The sequence below is a fragment of the Anguilla anguilla genome, chromosome 5, assembly GCF_013347855.1.
Source record: "Anguilla anguilla isolate fAngAng1 chromosome 5, fAngAng1.pri, whole genome shotgun sequence".
In the NCBI taxonomy this organism is placed as follows: Eukaryota; Metazoa; Chordata; class Actinopteri; order Anguilliformes; family Anguillidae; genus Anguilla; species Anguilla anguilla.
In genome coordinates, this window is record NC_049205.1 from 14636324 (window position 1) to 14658793 (window position 22470).

At 45.3% G+C, this 22470-nt stretch overlaps 2 protein-coding genes across 3 annotated transcripts in view; one reads left to right on the forward strand and one right to left on the reverse strand.

The window, feature by feature from the left end:
- The first annotated feature begins 330 nt into the window (after window positions 1–330).
- On the forward strand, window positions 331–19323 carry manba (mannosidase, beta A, lysosomal). Its single transcript, XM_035417691.1, has 17 exons — window positions 331–761; window positions 1346–1440; window positions 2031–2136; window positions 2434–2607; window positions 4887–5010; window positions 5853–6022; window positions 6786–6896; window positions 7279–7430; window positions 8073–8190; window positions 8934–9020; window positions 12109–12276; window positions 14482–14700; window positions 15067–15231; window positions 15854–15998; window positions 16543–16685; window positions 17063–17320; window positions 18523–19323. The coding sequence occupies exons 1-17, from the start codon at window positions 537–539 to the stop codon at window positions 18757–18759; spliced, it is 2697 nt and encodes an 898-aa protein (XP_035273582.1). The 5' UTR covers window positions 331–536; the 3' UTR covers window positions 18760–19323.
- Window positions 19261–22470, reverse strand: part of LOC118227344 (nuclear factor NF-kappa-B p105 subunit-like) — a 28729-nt gene continuing 25519 nt past the window's right edge. For both annotated transcript variants that reach the window (XM_035417690.1, XM_035417689.1), the window contains exon 24: window positions 19261–21075. In XM_035417690.1, the coding sequence (XP_035273581.1) occupies window positions 20897–21075 (179 nt within the window). In that variant the 3' untranslated portion in view covers window positions 19261–20896. The remainder of the gene's footprint in view (window positions 21076–22470) is intronic.

Consider the following 22470-nt stretch of genomic DNA (forward strand, 5'->3'; position numbering starts at 1 on the left):
TACCTGTTTGAGAAGTAAGAAGGTTAAATTTACAAGTCATTTCAGTTGTAAGTTGTAACTTGAAAAATAATACATTTTTTATGGATGATGGTTGTGCAAGTTTTTTGCACAAGCTAAGTTTAAAAATATTATATCAGGACTTCTGCGATATTATCCCCGGAAAAGGTCCCTCTATATTAGCTCTGAAATTTCAAATTATGTCTTTCAACCGAAGTGAATACGCTACTCTACAGTATGACTTCCTTATCTGAACAAGGAATAGAGAATAAACCGGCAGCTACCAAAAGAAAGCATGCGTCAAAAACACCGCAGCGGTAGTCACCTGATTTTGTCATATGACTGCCTCCACCAAACAGGAAGTTAGTCGAAGCAGAAATGTGGTCAAAGCGAAATTAATTGCTAGTTGAACAGTATACGAAATGAAAATGACGAGCAGCTTGTGAAACGAATTTACCTTATTGTAAAACATGAATGAGGAAGTTAACTAGAAGGCATGTTCACCAAGTCCTCTTTGTTTCTGATCGAGCAAATTTAAAATGAAGGCGTTTCGGGAAGTTCTAGCAGCCATTGTGTGCGTTCTGAGTTTAACAGTTCTGGAGGGACGCTGTGAATCATCTGGACCACAGTCACGCAATCCTGGCTTTGAAACGTATAGCTTAAATGGGAAATGGACGGTATGCAACTCGAACGGTTCATTGTCGTTCAGTGCAGAAGTGCCTGGCTGTGTACATACAGGGCTATTGAAACAGGGACATATTCAGGTAGGCAATGTTCGCTGGTTTTTTTTAAGATCAGATGTGCCAAGTGAAATTCACTGAACAAGAGTTATTAAAAAGCTGATTTAGCCCTCTGACAATATTATACACACATGCATGCTAGTATGCTCGGCTTCTATACGCTATGCTGGAATGCCTGGTGTGGCTGAATCAGGAGGCGACGAACAAGGACTCGGCACAAGCAGCAATAAATTAAGTAGCATCTGGTGTCATTGCCCCCCCCCCCCCCCATGTCGCATCATTCACATGGCTCAGTTATCAGTCGATTGATGGGAGTCTACATGGCATTGATGGGCGTGAACTTGAGATGAAAAAGATCAAACAAAATTAATAGCCAAATGCCTCAACTACAAAAAAGTAATTTCGTTTGTACCTCCCCGATTCTGTTGCACTTGGCATGTTGCTGCACAGCTTTGGCGCATTTGCTTCTTGTGCCCTGTGAATCAAAACCAAGTAATGCTACCTCCGAATCACTCTACACTGGCTGCCCATTGGTCTGTGGATTTGGCATGAGGGTTTGTGATCTTTTTCCTTGTTTTTTTGATAAAGTTTGTTTGTGTTTTGAACAGGACGCTTATTACAGGTTCAATGACTTGGCCTACAGGTGGATTTCTCTTGACAATTGGACATACACGACCACATTCTCAGTGCCAGCTGAGATAAGGCAAGCACGGGTCTTCTTATTGCACAAGTCATTGTCTTTACTGCTGGAACTGATAAAGCTAAGAACTACACGTCACCTCAGTAAGCTCTGTGTATACCAAACTAGCCATTATAAATGGTTCATAGCCACTCGTTGCATCTTGCTTACCCTTGGCTTGAGAATGCTATCATCTGCATGGTCTGTCTCCTATTTCACAATTGTTTTTTAACAATTTTTTGAAATCTTTTGGATGCCCTCTCATAAGATGTTACTTTGAGCTGAAATGTTAATATTTTAATCTTTTTGGGGTTTCCCTCATCTTTAAAAATCTTAGTGAAATAAAATATCCCACTGTTCTTAAACAGTAATAGAAAATGTGACTGTTTTATACAAAGGTTATTCAGTGTTGCCTAAGACTTTGAAAAGTCTCACAAAATATCTGATTTCAATGGGAACACCCCCTGCGCCACTTATGATAGGTTAATGTACTTCCTGCTACGTAAGTTGTAGTTTGCTTTATTTGTCCATGTGCTATGTATGTTTTATTTGATCAAAGGGTGGATAATTTGGCCCAATCCAGTACTCAGCAGTTCCTTTCTGTGCCTCCTCAGGAGCAAGCAGAAGGTCCATTTGGTCTTTGAGGGCGTGGACACGGTGTCCTCCATCTCCCTCAATGGCGCGGCCCTGGGGAAGACGGACAACATGTTCCGCAGATACGTGAGTGGAATCCCAGCATGCCCTGCCTCGGGCGCGTCCCACCGCACCGGCCCTGCATGATGCGCAGACCTGGGTCAAATGCGCATTTGTTTTGGATTCAAATACTTTTCTACACTTTACTGTTCTTGTCTGGTGTATTGGAACCAATGAAATACTCTCAAAAAGTGCAAATCTCACCTGGTCATATTGGCAGGCTCAGTTACACCAGGCAAGATCAATACAGCACAGAAAAGTATTTGAATCCGAAACAAATACATATTTGACCCAGTTCTGGTGACGCGCTCTGTGTTTTCGCAGGACTTCGATGTGCAAGGGCTGCTCAGGGAACAGGGGAATGTCCTCGCCGTCGCCCTCTCGTCCGCCGTGGCGTACGCCACGGACCGCAGCCGGGCTCACTCCGCCTACCCGGTCCCTCCCGACTGCCCCCCGCCCGTGCAGAAAGGGGAGTGTCACGTCAACTTCGTCAGGAAGGTGAGTCGACAGATCTGTTCTCTGAGCCTCAGGTGATCTGGCATTTAAAGCCATTTAAATACATACAAAGATCCGGTGAGAAAGAGAAACCATGTGAGTGAATTTGGTTATGGCAGCGGATTGTATTTCAGTATTTGTGTGTGTGTGTGTGTATGTGTGTAGACCTTTTGAAAAATGTCATTTGCAATATCAGCAATTTATATCTTTGGTACATTTGCCTACTGTATATCTTGTGAAGTATTGCAGTATCTTATTCAGATTTTGTTTAGATATTTTATTTAAATACATTGCACTTTATTCAATATACTGCTGTTAGGGGATGTAATAATTTGTGCCATACTTACAAAACTGTATATGAGATCTATTGATTTGGCACGAGCTTCTGCCCTCCAACTGAATACTGTCCCAGGGGTTCATTTGGCAAAACATGTTTAAGTTCAAGCTTCAGCATGTTATATGGTGCTTGTAAAGTACAGTCCCTGGTGCCTTCATGCTTGCCTGTGGAATGAACTCGCTACATCCCTTGAGGATAGTGCAGGCTATTTCAGTCATATTTTTGTCAGAATTTGCATTTGAAATTTATTTTTTTTAAATGTATTTAAAGAATTTACAGTGCAGACAAGTTCTATTATTAGATTTAGAATTTATATACTCTTTCAGTATTCAAAAATCGAATACTTTAAATACTTTCATTATACTTTTCCTATAATTTACATTTCAATGCGCTCTTCAGATTTGGTTTCAAAACAAGCTTCAAAGCAAAGCAAATAGCCTACTATTTTTCAGAAATTGTTTGCACGCACTACGAAATGCAGTGTCTGTTGACTCTGAAAGCCTCTTTTAAACATTGATATGTTTGAAACAGCAGTTCTCTACTGGAAGTGTCATTGAACTTTGAATGGCTGGTGTGTGAATGTGAGCATGTATTCAAACTTATGCTTTCCTGGAAAGGGTGGAATCTGGGGACACTCTGCTACCTGCCTGTGAAACATTGGCGGTCCCCAGATTTAATCCTTTCAAAGAAAGTTATATATATGCTCTTATTTCACACACCCACCAAAGTTTAATGATAATTTCAATAGAGAACCGTTACATTTCAAACATCAATGTTTGAAAGAGATTCTCTCAGTGTGAACAGACACTGCTTACTGTAAGAACTAGTAAGGCCCTGATTTATAGACATGCCGTTCAGGTGTAGCTCAGGCGAATATGCACAGTGACCTGTAACAGCATCACGCACACTAAGGTGAGGCCACTGTCCACATGAGGCAGCAGGTCAGGACTGTGAACAGGCAACTAACCTCACTGAACACCACTGTTTAAATAAAAGAAGCTGCTGCCTCATTAAAAATGCATGGGCCTGTCACGCCTCACACTTGATTATCTCTTAAAATCAGTAAACAAGTCCTCCGGAAGGCTACCCGATCCCAGCTAACACACGACTCTCCTACCTCGTCGCTACATTATGAGCGCCATACGTAACCTTCCCTTACTCCGTTGTTAGAGGACTGAATATTAACAGGTCCTCGAAAAGGCTGTTATAACAGAGCCTTCAGGCAGGGCCCGGCCAATCAAAGCCTGCGGGGAAACGCCGCGTAATTAGCGGGGAGCGAAGATGCAGCGGAGCCGCTATTTCTGGCCCGTTTGTCTCATGAGACCGGGCCTTAAAAAAAGGTTGATGCACAGCGTCGCTGAGAATGCTGAGATCTCTTGACAACTGTACGGCTATATTTAGCTTCTCGAGCTAAAGGGCTTCTCAAGCTCTAGACCTCATTAGCCCCTCCTCAGTCTCCCTTTCACTGCTGAAACCCTGCTAACGGTCGCAGGGTTTGGACAACAGCACCCCTAAAGAAAAGTTATCTGCCCAGTGGTACTTTTTCTTTCAATGAAATGCGAATTTTTTTTTGGTTAACATTTCACTCTGTGCCTTCTTGGTGATTACTGAGTTGTATTTCTGAGAATAACACTGATGTTCTCCACTACTGTACATTGCTCTAGGTAAGAGTGTCTGCCAAGTGATTGAAATAGAATGTTCTAGAGGCAAAGCAGTATTATGTCCCAGTGGTCTATATCGGGCCTTGCCTCAGTCATAGTGTAAATTAGGGAGGGGTCTTGCGCAAATGTGTACCGTCGGGTTCCCTGAACTCCTCTGTTTACGCGGCCCAGCTGCCGGGACCTCACGTGCCGCCGTCGGCCGCCGCGTTCCCGTAAACACGGCCGGTCTTGCGCAAAGGCGCGCGGAATCTGGAAGCGGCCGCCGCTCACGAGCTGTTTTTCAGGCCCAGAGCTCCTTCAGCTGGGACTGGGGGCCGTCCTTCCCCACCCTGGGGCTCTGGGGGGGCGTGCGATTGGAGGCTTACGACTCGCTGCGGCTGCCGTACCTCGCCGCTACACCGGCTCGCGGTACGTCATCTCACCTCAGGTTTCACCCCTGTCAGGGGAAATGTCCTCTTTAGCGCTGATATGTAACTGCTCTCCCCCTACACTTGTGTTTCTTCAATAGAGATTTACTGTACAAGTTATAAATTATAAATATAAAAATACAAATATAAATTAAACTTCACATATATTATTATTTTATAGTCATTATGCCCTGTATTATACTCATTAGCAATGACCACATATCAAACATGTCTCTTAAACTCAGCTGAAAAGTAGCCTTACCACATGTTCAAGTGTATATATGTCCCTGTGTGTAATATTTATAATATTAGACTCATATCCTATGTCAGGGGTGGGTAGTTCTGTTCCAGGACGGTCTATGTGGCTGCAGGTTTTTGTTACCACCCAATTACCTCTGGCTCTCTCAGCTCAAATTCTCTGTATACGCCAATTCCCATTCATTCATTGGTTAGGCTAGTTTCCTCTAGGGATAGAACAGCAGTCTTCAGGTATCATTCAGTAGCTTATCAGGGGATTTAGTTAAAATGTCAGGTCATGTAAATGAGAGGGCTGATTAATTAATTGAGAGGATACATTGCCACAAAATCTCAAAACAGATACGGCCCCCCATTCGCACCTCTGCCCTATATTATGCTCACATCAAACATACCACTTAAATTGTGATGGAAAGTAATCCTACGATGTGTTTTCCCTTTCATGAAAGAATGAACACTAATGAGCATTTCTGAGGAAGGTGTTGTGTGTCGTTCACGGTGTTGTGTCTGTGTGTGTTGTTCACGGTGATGCGTTGTGTGTAAGTGCATCACTCATGGTGATGTCACTATCCTGTTCCACTTCCACAGGGGGTGATCCCTCCCAGTGGAGCGTGGAGGCGGAGCTGCACTGTGACGCAGTGGCGGCAGCGGAGGGATCCGTGACGCTCCTCCTCCCCGAACTCGCCACGCAGCAGACCTTCCAGATCTCTCTGCCAGCGGGCCAGAGCAGGAGCACGTTCGTCCTCCCTGTCAACAAGGTGGGACTGAGCTACTGGGGAGGAGACAACTGCTGAATTGGTTGTGTTTGGCTCGGTTGAGGGAATACCAGGATGTGAACTGACACTTCTCCAGGCGCTGACCCTGGGTCACCTACTTTCTTTTTCTGTTATGGTTGGTGCTATTATTAACGGGCTGGTAAGCTGATCCTGGATCAGGTCTGGGGGTCAGAAAGTGCTTTAAGCAGTGGAGGAATCCTTTGGGGGTGGAGCCAGGCCTGTACTGTATCTGCACTACTGTAGACCTATATCTGCAGGCCTTGTGTGAATCAGCTGTGGATCCGATCACTTTTTAAAGTGTGCATAACTGTTTCAGCCAGGGATTTTTTTGGACATGAGTAATGTTATAGTAACCAAATAGGATGAAGTCACAGTGGACCAAAAACCAAGTTTCCTCTTCCTCAGATTACCAGCTGAAGTCAAAAACACTTAAAAAGGAGGACTTAGTGTAGCCTGAGTTCAGTTCTGTTGCATAGTCACCACCTATGTTTACCTGCTAGCGGTATATCGACCTTTCTGTATCTTTGTGTGTATATTTTTTAGACAAACATACAGTATTTGTACAATTATTGAAGGGGTAAAAAACGGCAGGAAATCAGAAATAAGAATAAAAAAGGGAAAAGGCATGTTAATTAAACAGGAAATTCATCAGTGTGGTTAAACGTGTCCACTTGGAAAAGGACTGGCTCACTGTACCTGTCAGGTCCATGAGTCCCTCTGAAACGGAGGCATGTCTTCTCCACAGAGCGTGGAAGTAGAGCTGTGGTGGCCCAGGGGACACGGCTCGCAGCGACAGTACAACATGAGCGTACAGATGAAGCTGGACGGAGGCTTCGCCATCGACACCAAAACCCTGGTCAGTGCTTCGTTTATTTGTTTATGTTTAACTACACATTACTGGATACGTTCAGGTCACGACAAAAACATTTATTGTCATGTTGCCAGGGTTGGGGTGATTTCCATTTCAGTTGGGCCAATTCCAAAAATGAAATTAACTGTGGTTCGTTTGTTGGAACATCTCCATCGACCATGATGGGGACTTAAAGTATTGAATTTGCATTTTTTCCTGAATTGACTGAATTGAAAAGGAACCCTGCATCCAGCCGTGTTTTTTGTTATTTAGTTTGGATTTGCGGACAGTCGATAAATATGTTGGAAATGAGCACTTTGACTGTACATAGGAGCAGCAGGCAGTTGCTCTTATGTGAACAGAGGTCTGTGTGTGTGCTGTGCTCCAGGTGTCTTTCCGTACGGTGGAGCTGGTTCAGGAGCCCATTGCCGGGTCACCAGGGTTGAGTTTCTACTTTAGGATCAATGGGATTCCCATCTTCCTCAAGGGGTCCAACTGGATCCCAGCTCACGCCTTCCAGGACCAGGTCACGCCCAGCATGTAAGCCACACCCACGTTATGGCTCAGCAGATGTGTGCTCAACAAGGAAATTGTTAAACGCTAACAGTGTTCCCATGCGACAGTTACTATCGAACAATTTCAGATTCAGTTCTGTTCAGTTCAAGTTCTATTTCCTTCACTGATGAAGTTGATTTAATTAAGATAGGCTTGCCAGTGAGAAGGAGAGCAATTTTCACCTTTTTAAAATTTAGGAACACCTTTTAAATTCATTAAAATTAATTACACCAGCCAAATGACTGCTGAGTCACTTATCGGCTTGGTGGATTCCCCTTGGGCAGCCATTTTTGTTTTATGTGCAAGCTAATTTTCAGGCTGCAAGGTGAAACCGATCCGGTTTGGATCAGAATTTTCCTATCCACTGAACTAATTTGTGCTACCCACACCTCCAAATATCTTTTACAAACTCGCCACATACCGCTTATTGATAAAAATGCCCCTCTGCTCCTACAAACTCTTTTAACACTTAGTTGATTCTCTCAACATGCAATGAACTGTAATGACCAAATCTCAGAGTTCACCTGCCATCAGTAGACAGACTTGCTTGTTAATATCTCTATGCCCTGACTTAGCCCAGGGAGAATTTGCGTGTTGTGCTGATTGATGTCTCTGTGCCTGCGTCAGACTGAGGAACCTTCTGCAGTCAGCTGCGGACGCCAACATGAACACGCTGAGAGTCTGGGGGGGAGGAGTCTACGAGCAAGAACATTTCTACAGTCTCTGTGATCAACTGGGAGTCATGGTAACATCTCTGGCCTATTTAAAGATTTTTTTTCTGTTTCTCTTTCCGGAGAAATGCTACGTTGGTACCGACCTGTAGACAGCAAGCACAAGTCACTGCCATTTATTTTCATATTTGGATTAAAAAAACTGAGATCTCATCTCTTAATAAGAATGCAGTATTTCAGCGTATTGTAAATGGGCAGTCTTCAGCATTGCTCAGTCGAATATAATTAGCTACATCATAGTTTTGGCCGGATATCCTTAATTAGCGGATATGTTGTTATGTCACAGCATTCACTTCATTACCACTTTCCACCTGCTTGCATCTCGCCCCCTGATGTGATCTTTGAAAGCCACGTCTTTCAATTTGCCCGCAAAATGTTAATTAATGTCACGGCTGTGTGCTCCTGCAGGCAGCAGACCTTACAGTACAGGAAGTTACATCACAACTGACTGAGCGTAATACAAAGCAAATGACAGGCACCTGATTTAAGGGATCATTTCAGGTCAAGTTTCAGACACTGATCTCATTGCATAATGATCAGTCCTTGAAGTGGAATAAAAATTCACAATGAAATGATAAACTCCTAAAATTGACAGCTAAACATTAATGACATCTGTTCTGTCTCTTCATCACACATTCCAACATAGCTTTTGGCACGTTCTTGTGGTTCTTGACGCACATCCAAACCACAGCATACCGGTTTTAGAAAAGCAAAACAGGAAGTGTAAAAAATAACACCCTGTGCTTGTGCATTTCAGATTTGGCAGGACTTCATGTTCGCCTGCGCCCTGTACCCCACAGACTCCGAGTTCATAGAGACAGTGAGACAGGAGGTCACTCACCAGGTGAGCTGGACTCAGACTCCCATAACGCATCACCACTGGCTTTGTGTGACCTCATGCTAAAGGCATTCCCAGCTAGCCTAGCTCTGTTATATTTATTGCATTCCCATAGTGTTCTGTTAGCATACAGCATTCTGTATTATGTATTTTGCATTCTTACGCAAACCTTCAGCTATCATGTAACATTTAGCTTCATATATATTACATTCTTATGTAACATTCAGCTGCCATATGACATTTTGGCATACCATTTCCTGTGGTGGCAGGACAAAATATCAGCAAGACTGGCATTAAAGGGGATAGGGGTGGTCATTTTCTTTGTGGTCGATGGTTTAGCATTTCCCCGTGAACAACCAGGTTATTATTATTTTTTTTTTAAAGAGGATAACTGCAGACAAATTAAATTTGAATTCACTGGTTAAATTCACAATTTAAATTCACTGTTGAGCAAATACATTTAATCCTGTGCTTTGAAACAGAACTACTGGAGTTCAGTACTTTCAGAGGTAATTTTGACAGTTTAACCCAGAAGGTCAACTGAACGCTCTTTGTTATGTCATTTTGCTGCGTTGTAAAAAGCCTCTTTTGCAATAATGACCCTGCGGAACAAAATGAGAACAGTATAGAAAGATGTAGATTAGAAAGATGACACAGACAGTCAACTGCTATTTGAGAAGATTGAGAGGCAATTAGGAAATTTGACTAGTACAGCAGAGTAAATTGCTCTTTATCCCTTAACAGCATTTTGGTAAGTGTGATTGTGATCTTTAATATTTACACTGAGTCAAAATCCATGTGAAGACAACACATTACTTCCCATTGCATTTTCTGTTTCCTTTTTAATGCTTCTCCTCCCGTTTTATCTGCAATTTGGAATGGCCAATCATGCACGTATGCATGCATGTGTGTGCGTGTGTGTGTATATCAGTGAAGATGAGTATTCATGCACAGCTTTGACTACGCATTTGGCCCTGGCATGGCCCAGACTCGATACCCACCCGTGGGGCTCATTCACACACAAGAACATTACCTTACCTGGATGAGCCACCCAGCAGATGCATCGGGACGCTTCATTTTCCTTTTGGTCCAGAGGAACTGATGCCCCCTATTGGCACAATTTCTATCAGCAGCCTGTTGAGAGGGGTCATCTATCTAAGTATTAACCAAGTCCAGCCCCTCCTAGCTTCAGTGACTCATCACTGGAACGGTGTCCTGGTTGTCTGGTCCTGCCATCGAACAATGGCAGTGTAATTACTTGAAGAGCCAGTGTCGTACAATGATTTGTGAACTGGGCTTGTAACTGAGAGATTGCAGGTTCTACTGCAATCGTACCCTTGAGAAACGTACTTAACCAGACCCGGCTCAATAGAAACCCAGCTGTATAAATGGGTTGTTTTTAAACGTAAGTTATGTAAGTCTCTCCGGGTAAGACATCTGCTAAATGCGTATATGTAAATGTGAACATAAATGTAAGTGCAGTTGCTTCTGTCTGCACACGCTCTCTGTGTGCAGAGTGGCTGTGCTGTCGAGTGCAGCAGCCATGCTGAAGTCAGATGAGGATAAGGTATTCTGCATTGATCCTCCTTCTCCTCCTCCTCCTCCGCTTGGCTGCTGTCGCGGGGTCCCTCCCTTTCCGATCCGTCTCTGTCTGCTGCTTCTGCTCCTGGCTGCCCTGCCATCCCGGGCTGCGTTCTCTTCTGACAGTGAGAGAGTGCTGAGGCTGCTCTGCTTTGAAATTAATTCAGCCTTCTCTCTCTCTCTCTTTGTATATTCGTTTAGCGGGGGTGGGGCTTCCCTCAAAGTGACCCTGTAAGTGTATGGACAATGAAAATGATGCACACACACACACACACACACACACACACACACACACATATGCACTCACACACACTTATACACACACACACACTCGGACACACACACCCACATGTATATACACACACATACACACACACACACCTGGAGGCCTGCACCCCAGACTTCCCCCTAAGTCACTGCCAGGCGTATGGTGCTCAGTCACTGAGCCTCGCTGGGCACAGGGCGTTCTCTGTGTTCCTGTGTACTCAGTGGGGCGTGTGGGGTAATTAGGGAGTGCACCCCCTCACGCACCAGCTGTGTCCCACTGGCTCAGGGCTTAAGAGTCACAGGCCAATTTCCCCTCACTTCTGCCCCCCGCTTAAACAAGACGCAGTACGGCCTCGAACCAGCGCTTTTCATAGCTCATTAAACATTAGGATTGCACATTAAAACTCTCGCTGTGATCTCGAATGGTAGAAAGGTGCAGCTCCTCAAACAATAGCTCACCCCCGCGCCCCCTCCTCCCCAACACGCGCATCCAATTTCATTCATTTAGTGGCATACACGCTGAGAGAGTTCTCATGGAGTCATTATTTTGCCTTTGCAGGTTTTTTCAGCCATGTTTACTTGCTTGTATTGTACATTTCATGTGTTTTATTGGTGGCCAGATGAGGCCACCAATGGCAATTACAACAGCAACAACTACCGGCATAATCATGCAGCTCTGTAGTAATGTAATGTAGTATCTCACATACTAACCGGACTGTTCAAGATGAGGGATTTCAAACAGATGGATGTTCTTCCCTTGGGCTGGCTGTAAGCTCATGCTGGAGAAGCAATATCGAGGACAGATGAAAGGAATAAAAATTAGTCTGAATGTCCGCTCTACGTTTTATGAGTAAGGAGGCAAATAAAGCTTTAATTTATTGCCTCCACTGATGGGTTATGAGATAGCCACGGACAAGAACCAGCTGAATTACACAACGAAAAAAAGACAATCGCCTTCTTCATTTTTACAATAGTATTGCCTTTGTGAAGAGGTTATTTCTTGTCTGACTGGGAGAACTAGTGTTGAATTTGTGATGCGATTTAAGTGTACGCTTTTGTCAAAATTAAAAATGGAAAAGACCACTTTCACGCTGAATATTTTACCAACGAAGACAGTCGGGTAACATTGTTTTCCCCACAAAGATGAATGGGTAACATTGCCACCTCCCAGACAACATGAGTTTTTGAAAGGGGGTTGTGGGAAATCTGCGAGTCGAGCGATGTCATTTCCTGTTTGTGCATCCAGGTGAGGAGGCTGAAATCCCACCCCTCCGTCATCGTGTGGAGCGCGAACAACGAGAACGAGGCTGCCATCGCCTCGGACTGGTTCGGCATCCCCGCCCCCCAGCGCCCTCGCTACGTGAAGGACTACGTCACGCTGTACGTTGACAACATCAGGGAGATCGTTCAGAAGGCGAGTAGCCATGACTTTCCTTTCTCAGTCATTGCATTTATAGAGCAGGTGTTGATCTTCAGCAAGTATGCGCCTTGCCTGAGCAATCGTTAATTGTCGCAAGCCTATAATTACAGAGTTCTATCAGACATTTTTGTCAAAATCTAGTAATTAATGGGGGAACGGTTGTGTCATTTTCCTGTCTTAAACCCCTGAGATCATATTAAAACATACTAAAACTAACATTGTGGCCATAGAAATCAGTGCAGTGCTATGGGGGTTGAAATCCTAAAGCTTCACAACTCAAAACTTTGAAGATAAAACCCTGTAATTCTAAGCTCTTGAAATGGCAAATTTTGACCTGACCTTTCGTTTGAACTGTCCACTGGGAAATCCATTGCTGTCTGTTGACTGAAATCCGTTTCACTACCACTGCATGGTATTGTAGTGTACATTAACCTCCCATGAGCAGTCACTGCTTTGAGCATATTTACCTCCTCATCCCTGTAAGCAGGGTTTTAACACATTGAGGATGAGCTGAAGGATTGTAGCTGAAGCAACACTGAACCAGCGCAGATTCTCAGTGCTGATGTTTGTGTGAGAGTGTGTGTGTGTGTGTGTGTATGTGAGAGAGAGTGTGTATATGTGTGTGTGTGTGCGAGAGAGTGTGTATGTGTGTGTGTGTGCGTGTGCGTGTGCGTGTACGCATTTGCGTGTATGCGTGTGCGTGTGCGTGTGCGTGTGCCTGTGCCTGTGCCTGTGCCTGGGCCTGTGCCTGTGCGTTTGCGCGTTTGCGCGTGCCTGTGCCTGTGCCTGTGCCTGTGTCTGTGAGTGTACATGTGTGTGTGTTTGGCTTTAAATCCCCCCTCAAGGTCTGGGTACTGGTAACCGCAGGACTAATTTGTCAGTTCAGTGAATGGCTGCATGTGTCTGTGCTCACAGCCAGCCCCGGTGCCACTGGAGGGTTTTGGGCATTGCGGTACAGATGAGATTGTGTTGCTATGGCGCAGTAGCACACACTGGTGTTGTTTCAGCTCATATTAGCGACAGAACCACAGACCGTTATGGTTACAGAAAACAATCCTCAGCTGCATAGAACATTAGCGCTTTATCAGAGGCTAACCCTGGTACAGGAGAGGCGGAGGGTAGGGTTTGCTGGTTTTTGTTGTTACTCGGCACTTAATTGGTGAATTAAAGCATTACACAGTTAATTCAGCTCACCTAGTTTCTAGGCTCTAAAGTGGTTGTTGTGTTTAAGGTGAAAAAAAACCCAGCAGACTGGGCAGCTCCCCAGAACCAGTGTTGGCCATTCCTGGCATAGCTGGAGGTGGATTTAACAATGAGACGAGCTACTGCAAGTTGCATTTTGGTTTCGAGGAGTACCTGTGATACACTGTTGCTCATTCTCCTACTCTGAATCACCTTTCCTTTCAACCAATGACAATATGTGTTACATAAAACACGGGGTATGCCACTCACAGCCGGCTCATTCCGTTAGCGTCAGCGCACCTGAAGGCGTTTGGAAGGGAACCAGTCACATGGCTGAACTCTGAGACGGGTGCCAAGCCTTACGACTGGTGCCAAGCCGAAAGCGTGGACAGATATACCAGCGCTCCCTTCTCTCCCTCTGTCTCTGCATTTCGCCTTCAGATAGAAGTCATCGCTCAGTTTTAAGCAACTGTTAGTCTACAGACGAGGCTGTTGGGGTCTGACTGCTATCTATATCCCCACGCCATTGAGCGTAGTGTGTATGCAAAGACTGCAGAACAGGTACTCTAAAAAGACCCTTTTAATAAAAGCTGAGAGTGTGCATTTTAACTGCATGTGAAATGTTTGATTGCAAATCTAAAATTGCGGAGTACAGAACAAAATCAAGAAAGAATTAAAGTATTTTTTCCCCAAACATTATGGAGCTCAGTGTATGTATACTTGGTCTGTACTACTTTATACATACAATTAGCATATAGCAAAATGAGGGCTAAAAACATTCAAAAAGTCAGTATGACAAATAATACTGGTTATGATTGCTGTGACATCAGTTATCTCAAGCTGTCCATGTATGGTTTCGGTACTGTATGACATGGACCCCACCACTATGTAGGGAAACGGGCCAGGTGGTGTTTGCTGTTGTATCAGTGTGTTGTGCTGATGCACCCACACATTAAAAGCTGTGTTTTTTAACCGCATCTGGCTCATGCCCTCACAAAGTCCTCTGTGTGTTTTCAGGAGGACAGCAGTCGCCCGTTCCTCACCTCCAGCCCCACCAACGGGGCCGAGTCGGAGCGGGAGGGCTGGGTGGCGCGGGACCCTTACGACCCCCACTTTGGGGACACGCACTTCTACAGCTACCTGCAGGACTGCTGGGACTGGAGGGGCTTCCCCCGCACCCGCTTTGCCTCCGAATACGGCTTCCAGTCCTGGCCCTCCTTCTCCACCCTGCAGAAGGTCATCTTCATAATAATAATAATAATAATAATAATCATCATAATCATAATAGTAATAGTCGCCGTCGTCGTCATCATCATCTAGCAGATGTTCTTGACCGAGCGATTTAAATTGTAAAATTTAAAAAATATATATGTTGTTAATATCATAATCATGGATATTGCATTTTTTAGCACCTTTTATAGATTTTCGAGTACTGTACAGTAGGGAGATACATTGGATCTTTGATTACCATAGTGGATCAGGATCTTGATCTAAAGTTTTATCTGAAGAACTAAAGCCTATAGGGGCCAGAGTGTGCTATTGTAAGTGCGTGATTGGGAGTGAACTGTATTGTGGGTAACATGGGGAGCGTGTCCACCGCAGGTTTCTGCCCCTGAAGACTGGAGCTACCAGAGCGGCTTCTCCTCCCACCGGCAGCACCACGACGCGGGCAACCAGCAGATGCTGGAGCAGGCCAAGCTGCACTTCCACCTGCCGGACTCCCCCGATCCTCTGCAGGCCTACAGAGACACGCTCTACCTCACGCAGGTCCGCCTCCTCCTGACGTCACGCCAGCGCCCGGCCAATCGGAGCGCTCGCTCAACCCACTCAGTCGGTCAGATCTGCATGTGGCCAGTCAGTGCGCTGGCTCACTCCTCCAGTCAATCAGATACACACGTGACCCGTCCGAGGACACATTCTTGTGCATCCAATCATGTCCATTGCTATTTTGAATGTGACCAATCAGAGAACTTGTTGGAATTGCTCTGTACCCAGCCAACAGGAACCATAAGATTAGCTCACCAGATCTCTATTCACAATGCCAAATGCCATACCAGCACTCCTTGATATTCTCACATTAGACCCAAGGCTGATTGGTTAACAGGTTCAAAGTCCTACTATATACAAAAGGAGCAATGTGAGAAAAGCTAACTAGTCACTGAAATGGAAATACCTGTAATGTGGCAGCAGTGGATCAGTATAAAACTGAGAATGCACAGAGGTCATTTTAAGCGTGTGTGAATGGAGGTGATTTGTTTGTTATATATGTGCATACCTAGTTGATGGGTTTAAAATGCACGTGTGCAGGTTACTATAAAACGTATTTTGTGTGCTGCATAGGATAAGTTTAAAATGTGTGTGTGTGTGTGTGTGTGTGTGTGTTATGCAGGTTATGCAGGCGCAGTGTGTAAAGGCTCAGACAGAGTTCTACCGTAGGAGCCGCAGCGAAATCATAGATGGACAAGGAAAGACCATGGGCGCCCTCTACTGGCAGCTCAATGACATCTGGCAAGGCCCATCCTGGTCCTCTATTGGTCAGTATGCTGTACTAGTTACACTGTTGTCTCTTACACTTGTACTGCACAACCGCATTCACATACTTTCATATACCGTATATCAACATATATATCGACATTATACACATGTCTATGTGGAAGTGTTCGATATGTCAATAGCCTTGACGGTCAATAGCTTTGTCTTGATTTTTAAGTCACTGTTTTATGTGTGTGGGAGAGTGTGCTTATGTGTGTTTGTGTGTGTGCATAAATTTACAGACTGTATTAAGATGTTCTTCAGTCTGCACTGTCAGTGAATTTCAGATTTCCTGTTATTCCACTTCAAAAGGGAAACTCGATGGCAGATCAGAGCATAGCTGTCTGAGGCATCAGTAAAATCAGCACACTTCTCCATATCAGAAAGATCATACATTTCAGAGCTGTTTCAGATCTGAGCTGTCGTTTACTTCACTGTATTTTTAGAACCTGTGTGTTCATTTTTGCATTATTGCCTGCAGAAGAAGGAATCAGCTCACAGTGAAGGAATAGTAACACAGAGGTTGCGTTTCCCCCTCTTGTGCAGAGTTTGGTGGGAAGTGGAAGATGCTGCATTATTTTGCCCGAGACTTCTTTGCCCCTGTGCTGCCGGTGGGGTTCCTGGACCAGGGGCTGCTCCTGATCTACGCCGTGTCCGACCTGACCTCTGACCTCACCCTCAGGGTCGTGGTAGGTCATGCCATTGTGTCGTCTTTGTGTGTCCGATACCTCTCCATTGGGAATAGCATTCTGCCCTTTACCCTGAACAGCTGATTGAGGATTATAATACCCCAGTATGATTTTGTCCTCAAGCACTCATACCAAGCTCACTATGGATGTTAATGTTTCATGTTGCAGAGGGACAAGGTCTGAGGAGTAGTAGTTTACTTTTTTCATTACATTACATTTATTTGGCAGACGCTTTTATCCAATGCGGCGTGCAATAAGTGCATTCCAAAGGTCATTGGAACAACTACAAACACAGGTCTGATATGGAAATGTTTCCCATGACGTCCCAAAATATGTAGTGTCGTGTAGTAATGTGTGTTTTGTGTGTGCGTTACCAGGTTACAGTGTACCAGTGGAGCAGCTTGAAGCCGGTGTGCACTCTGGCCTCTGGGGCGGCGCTGGTGAGCGGAGGGAGCGCCCTGCCTCTGTTTAAGCAGCCCGCGGCAGCCCTGCTGGCGGGATGTGGGAACTGCACTGCGCTGACCTGCGTCCTGACCTTCCACCTGGAGGACTCCGAAGGCCAGCGTGGTCCCACAAACCACCTCTTCCTCAGCTCTCCCAGAGAGGCACAAGGCCTGCAGATGCCCAACATCACAGTGAGCGCGAATCCTACTGTTCAAACAACACACGTTTCACATCGTTACTATAAAACAGTGGTTCTCAAATTCGGTCCTGGGGGGACCACTGTGCATGCTGGTTTTCATTCAAACCTCAACTGCAATCCCAGTGTGGATGCACTCACCTGATTCTACTAATTAACCTCTAGTCGTTGCTAAGCACCTTGATTAGTAGAATCAGGTGTGTGCACCCACACTGGCCCTTTCTGGATAAGACTGGGGACCCCAGCTCTAAAACATGAAAAGCACCTAATTAAGAAAAATGGGATTGCAGACGAAGTTGGAATGAAAACCAGCATATACAGGGGTCCCCCAGGACCGAGTTTGAGAACCACTGCTATACACCTTCAGTCCTCCTTTCTAATTTTCTGGGCAAGACAGACATTCAGTTAGTTTTAAGGTTTCTGTATTTCTAATAAATATTGAAGAGAAACATCTTGTGAGCTAACGATTAAGAAAGTTGTTCTGACATTAACAGGGCTTTCAATCTGCAGCTCTTTATTGGAAATAATATAAAACTGTATGTGCACTACTCCTCCTGATTCAGCAGTGGTGTGATATTTTGTAGTTTTATTTTAAGTTTAACTCAGTGTAAAAAAATTGCTCATTGTTATCAGGTTGTAGAAAATTATTTCTCCCGTTCTGGATTTAGCTGTATTCCAGTACTGTTAATAAGTGTGCTCTGTTCCAGGAGTCCTCAATCTTGTCCAGGAAGGGGCAGTATGGGTGCAGGCTTCTGTTCCAAACAGGCAGTTACACACCTGATTCTACAAATGAATCAATGAGTAGACTCTTTGCCAAGGACCTTGATTAGCAGAGTCAGGTGTGTTACTGCTTGGCTGGAACAAAAGCCTGTACTGACACTGGACCTTTCTGGAAAAGATTGAGGACCTCTGCTCTATCCTGTTCAAACAGTGGATGTCCTTTTACGATTAACATAACATAATGACGAAAAAAGGCCATTCAACACAACAATGCCTGCCATTTTCCTACCACTGAAATGTACCTAATGCTCAGCTTAACCACGAACTAAGTAGTATCTAGCACCGTATAAACAAAGCCTGGTCTTGAAAACAGTTCCTGTCTCTACTACATGACCTGGCAAGCTATTCCACATTGTGACTACTCTGTGTTTGTGTGTGTGTGTGTGTGTGTGTGTGTGTGCGCGTGCGCGTCCACAGACAAGCATCCGGCAGGACGGGGGGACGTATGAGGTCACTCTCCGCACCTCCGCAGTCGCGCCCTTCCTGTGGCTGGACGTGGGGGACATCCCGGGACGCTTTGACACCAACGGCTTCCTCATGGCGACAGAGAGCCGGACGGTGCGCTTCTACCCCTGGGGTCCCACCAGCGCCTCCCAGCTGTCCCGCGCCCTGCAGGTCACCTCACTCAGGGGCGTGTACCGAAGACAGCCGTGACCGCGACCACAGCTTGTGCACACCCAACCTCAGGGAAAATGTAGTTTTGTTATAGCTGATGCTCATTTTAAAACACCATCCTTGTGAAGTAATTGTCAAATGTAATAAGTGACCTGATACAATGATATTTGTGGAGGTAGGCTGCTGGATAGCTTATCACGTGTGTGAATGGGCCCCACTATCTGGTGTAGAATATGGACTGTGGCAGTGCCAGCTGAAAAGAATGGACACAGCCTGCGGTAGGCTAATGAGAACGTTCAAATTTTGAAAAAAATGTTTCCCATCGACATACTGGTGTGACATGTTGCTTGTGCTAGACCTTGCAGTTTGGTCTCTGCACCTTGAAGTGGTTTGGCGTCAGATGGATGATTCACTCTGGCTGTTAACAGCAACAGTGAAATGTGTGGAGGAGGAGTTCATTTCAAAAGCTGCCATTGCACTATGAACGAAGGTAATACGAATGTAAATTGCTTAAGAGCACAAATGTCAAGAAGCACTTCATACTTTTCAGAATTTTATTATAAAAGTATTACAATCAGCCAATTAAAAAGCCAACAAACAGGACTTTGCCATTTGCCAATGCCTCCATATGTACATACAAAGTGGAATTTCAAAGCGCAAGTATAAATATGCTAGCCTGATAGATCATAGTGCAGAGTATGTTAGTTTCTTTTCAGTAGAAGCAAGAAAATAAGTGTCAGTGTGGAAAAAAAAAACGTTGGGTTAAATTTACATTTTACAGCAATGCTGTTTCTTTAGCTTTTAAAGAATGCAATACTTTTATTATTCTAGACAGGACTCCTCCCTGAAAGTTAATGTTCCATCATCGTCAGGGAAGCACACTGTACATATTTCCTTGTTTAAATCTTTCCTGTCACACAGGTTCATTTACTATGAATAAGCATTTCTGTGGTTTCTCTACTGCACTGCATAGTCCATTTCAAATGACAGATAAAACCTAAAGTCTTAGACTAAGAAACTGCATTGAACCTCCAGATGTACAAGCTGGTCGGTTAAGCTTCACACTTTTAAAAACTTTACACGAGTACCATTTTTCCAACTACTAGCTGGAGCAAGTTTAAAGGTAGTAACAAATACGCCACTGAGTCGAAATTAACAAACAACAAAAACAACCCAAAAAAAAAACACATTCATTTTTAAAATGCATAGTGGCAGACTTTAAACACGACAGATAAGGGGACAAGTAAAAAAAAAAAAAGTCACAATAGCATAAAACTAGTACAACAGAGCATTTTTTTGTCTATGTTCCATAATCTTTGGATTTTATCTTCGACGTTCCAAAAGAACACTGGACGTCAGAGTGATCTGATGCAAGGCCATTCTTCTGACGGAGTAAGTGCGTTGAATGGCTTGTTCGGTGATGAGAGAGAGGCTGCTTGATTGTCCGTGAAGCCGCAACTGAACCAACATCCGCGGCGAGGTGGACGCCGTTGGGGACGCGACGCGGCTGTGTCCGACGTCCCTGACGACCGGGCCTCAGTCACGCGATCTCCGCTCGAGGGCCTGTTGTCTTTGGCAGGAAGTTGATCGCTGTGGCTTCCTGTACTGGCTGCCGCAGCACCTCCGGTCCCTTACACGCATGGAGCCGTTATCCTAACGGGCCTGTTCCATCCCTCCCTCGGGAGTTGGGGGGTGTGCGTGCGTTTCAACTTCTACACCGAGGGAGGGGAAGAGAGGGTCCCTCTTCTTTGCTGTGATGACTTCATGGTAAACCAACGGAGATTAAGTTTCCTGCCCACTAATTTAACAATGACTGCTGGTGTGAAGGGTACTTTCCAAGTGTAGGAGAAACCGAAGTCACGCAGATTTCACTGTTTTTTTTTAGTTTTTTTTTTTTTTAAACCTGCCAGTAGTACACCCTGTTTCCTTAGATTGTCTTGGTTTCGGGTATGTTGATCCCAGAGTTTGGGAGCACTTAACCATGGTTGCAGTATAAAGGGTGGGGGGAGGGAGGGATTTTTCTGTGGGAGATGGACAGAGGAATGCTTGGTCAGAAACGGCCGCGTCCGAGTGCGCTCCGTTTCCGTGGGGATGCGGCCCTCCACCCGGGCGCTGAGAGGAGGCGGTGGGTGGGTGGGTGGGCGGGTGCTATAGCGAGGGGGGGGCGGGGCCTGCGTTATACCTCCCCCTCCACCGCGAGCCCGGGGCCCTCGCTCGGCTCGGGGGGCCCGCACAGGGACCCCGAAATGCTGAGGCTCAGCTTCATGAAGGACGTCTCCACCCCGCTGTCGAATGCTCCCCCCTCCTCCGGATCATCCCCCTTCAGGCCCTGCACCTGCTGGGACAGGGGTGCGCCTGGGGAGGGACGGAGAGAGAGAGAGAGGGAGTCAGTGGAATAAATGACTGGCAGAAGCAAAGGTAGAAGTGGGAGAGAAGGTCAGTTAAAGGGCAAGAGAAGAAATAAAAGGGAGGATGAGGGAAGAAAAAAACGACACGTAGAAGAGAGGGAGAGGAAATGATGAAACCACAACACTCACAGCGAAAATACCTAATAGTGGTTAAAGTACTGTAATGAGACTTAAAACCTTTTTTTTTCCTCTTAAGTAGAAAAACAAGCTTGTTTTAAGTCTTACTGTTTTTTGTCTCATTTAGCAAAAAAAGTAATAGTAACAAGATTTTAATTCTAAATTTAAGACTAAAATAAGACTGACTTATTTTTTGGTTTTAGTGGTGTTACTCCATGAGGTAAGTGTAAGATCTCACAGCAGTCTTATGGAATCTGAAGACCTCCATTGGAGGCCTGTCTCTCAAGCTGGCAACAAACAGCTCTGTTCATGACCGTCTCGCAAGAGTGAGCCATAGTGTCCTCATAAGTACTGTGAAATCTGAAATGCGGCCATATAGCACCACCATCGGGGAAGGGGCGGGTGTTGGGCTAGGCCTCAAGGTCGCTGTTAAAGCCAGTTCAGGGTCTGGCCACACGGTGGCTTCCTCACCACCGGAGGCACCAGATGACTCACCGCTCTGGGCAGCGATACGGAGGGAACCCCAGGGACACGCAGTACGCCGTGGACGCGTACGTAAATAAGGAACCAGGTCAAAGAGGAAGTCCATGGGCTGCGCTGCCAAATAACGAGCCTCTCTAAACCGACTCCGTTGGCCTGACGATAAAACGGAACTTCGGCGTGGAAGTATCTGGAGATCACGTATCTCAGACAGCGCCGGGAGGGGAATTTGACGGTAGTCTCGTTTTTCTCCAAGCCTCTAGGTTTCCTCGCCAGGGAATCCCCTCGCCTTTCGACCGTGAAAATGACATCATCCTAGATCTGACCTGAGGCGCTACGGTACTGAAAGCGTTGCCACGGGGAAGGCCGGTGGTGCCCTCTCAGAGAGTGTCCCTGATGACAGCCCACAGAGAAACTCCAGCCTGAGGGCTGACGTCAATATGGGAAAACACCATACATTCATCCTTAAAATTTTTGTCCATTAGTTTCTGATAAAAGGTTCCACTGAAACTATACACATCTATTGTACATCCACGGTTCTCTGGTCAGGTGACTTATTAGAAGTACCCAGCTGGATGACAGCTTGAACCGGCTGAGTTGACCAGCTACTGGTTAAAGGAGTCCGCTAGAACCTTCCGCACTATGTGTAACTATAGATGGTGCAATGTTAGACTTCTCTGTTCCTACAGAAGTTATCGAGGAAGTGGGTTAAATTACAGAGGTCAAATGGAAGCCTGTGTTCTGT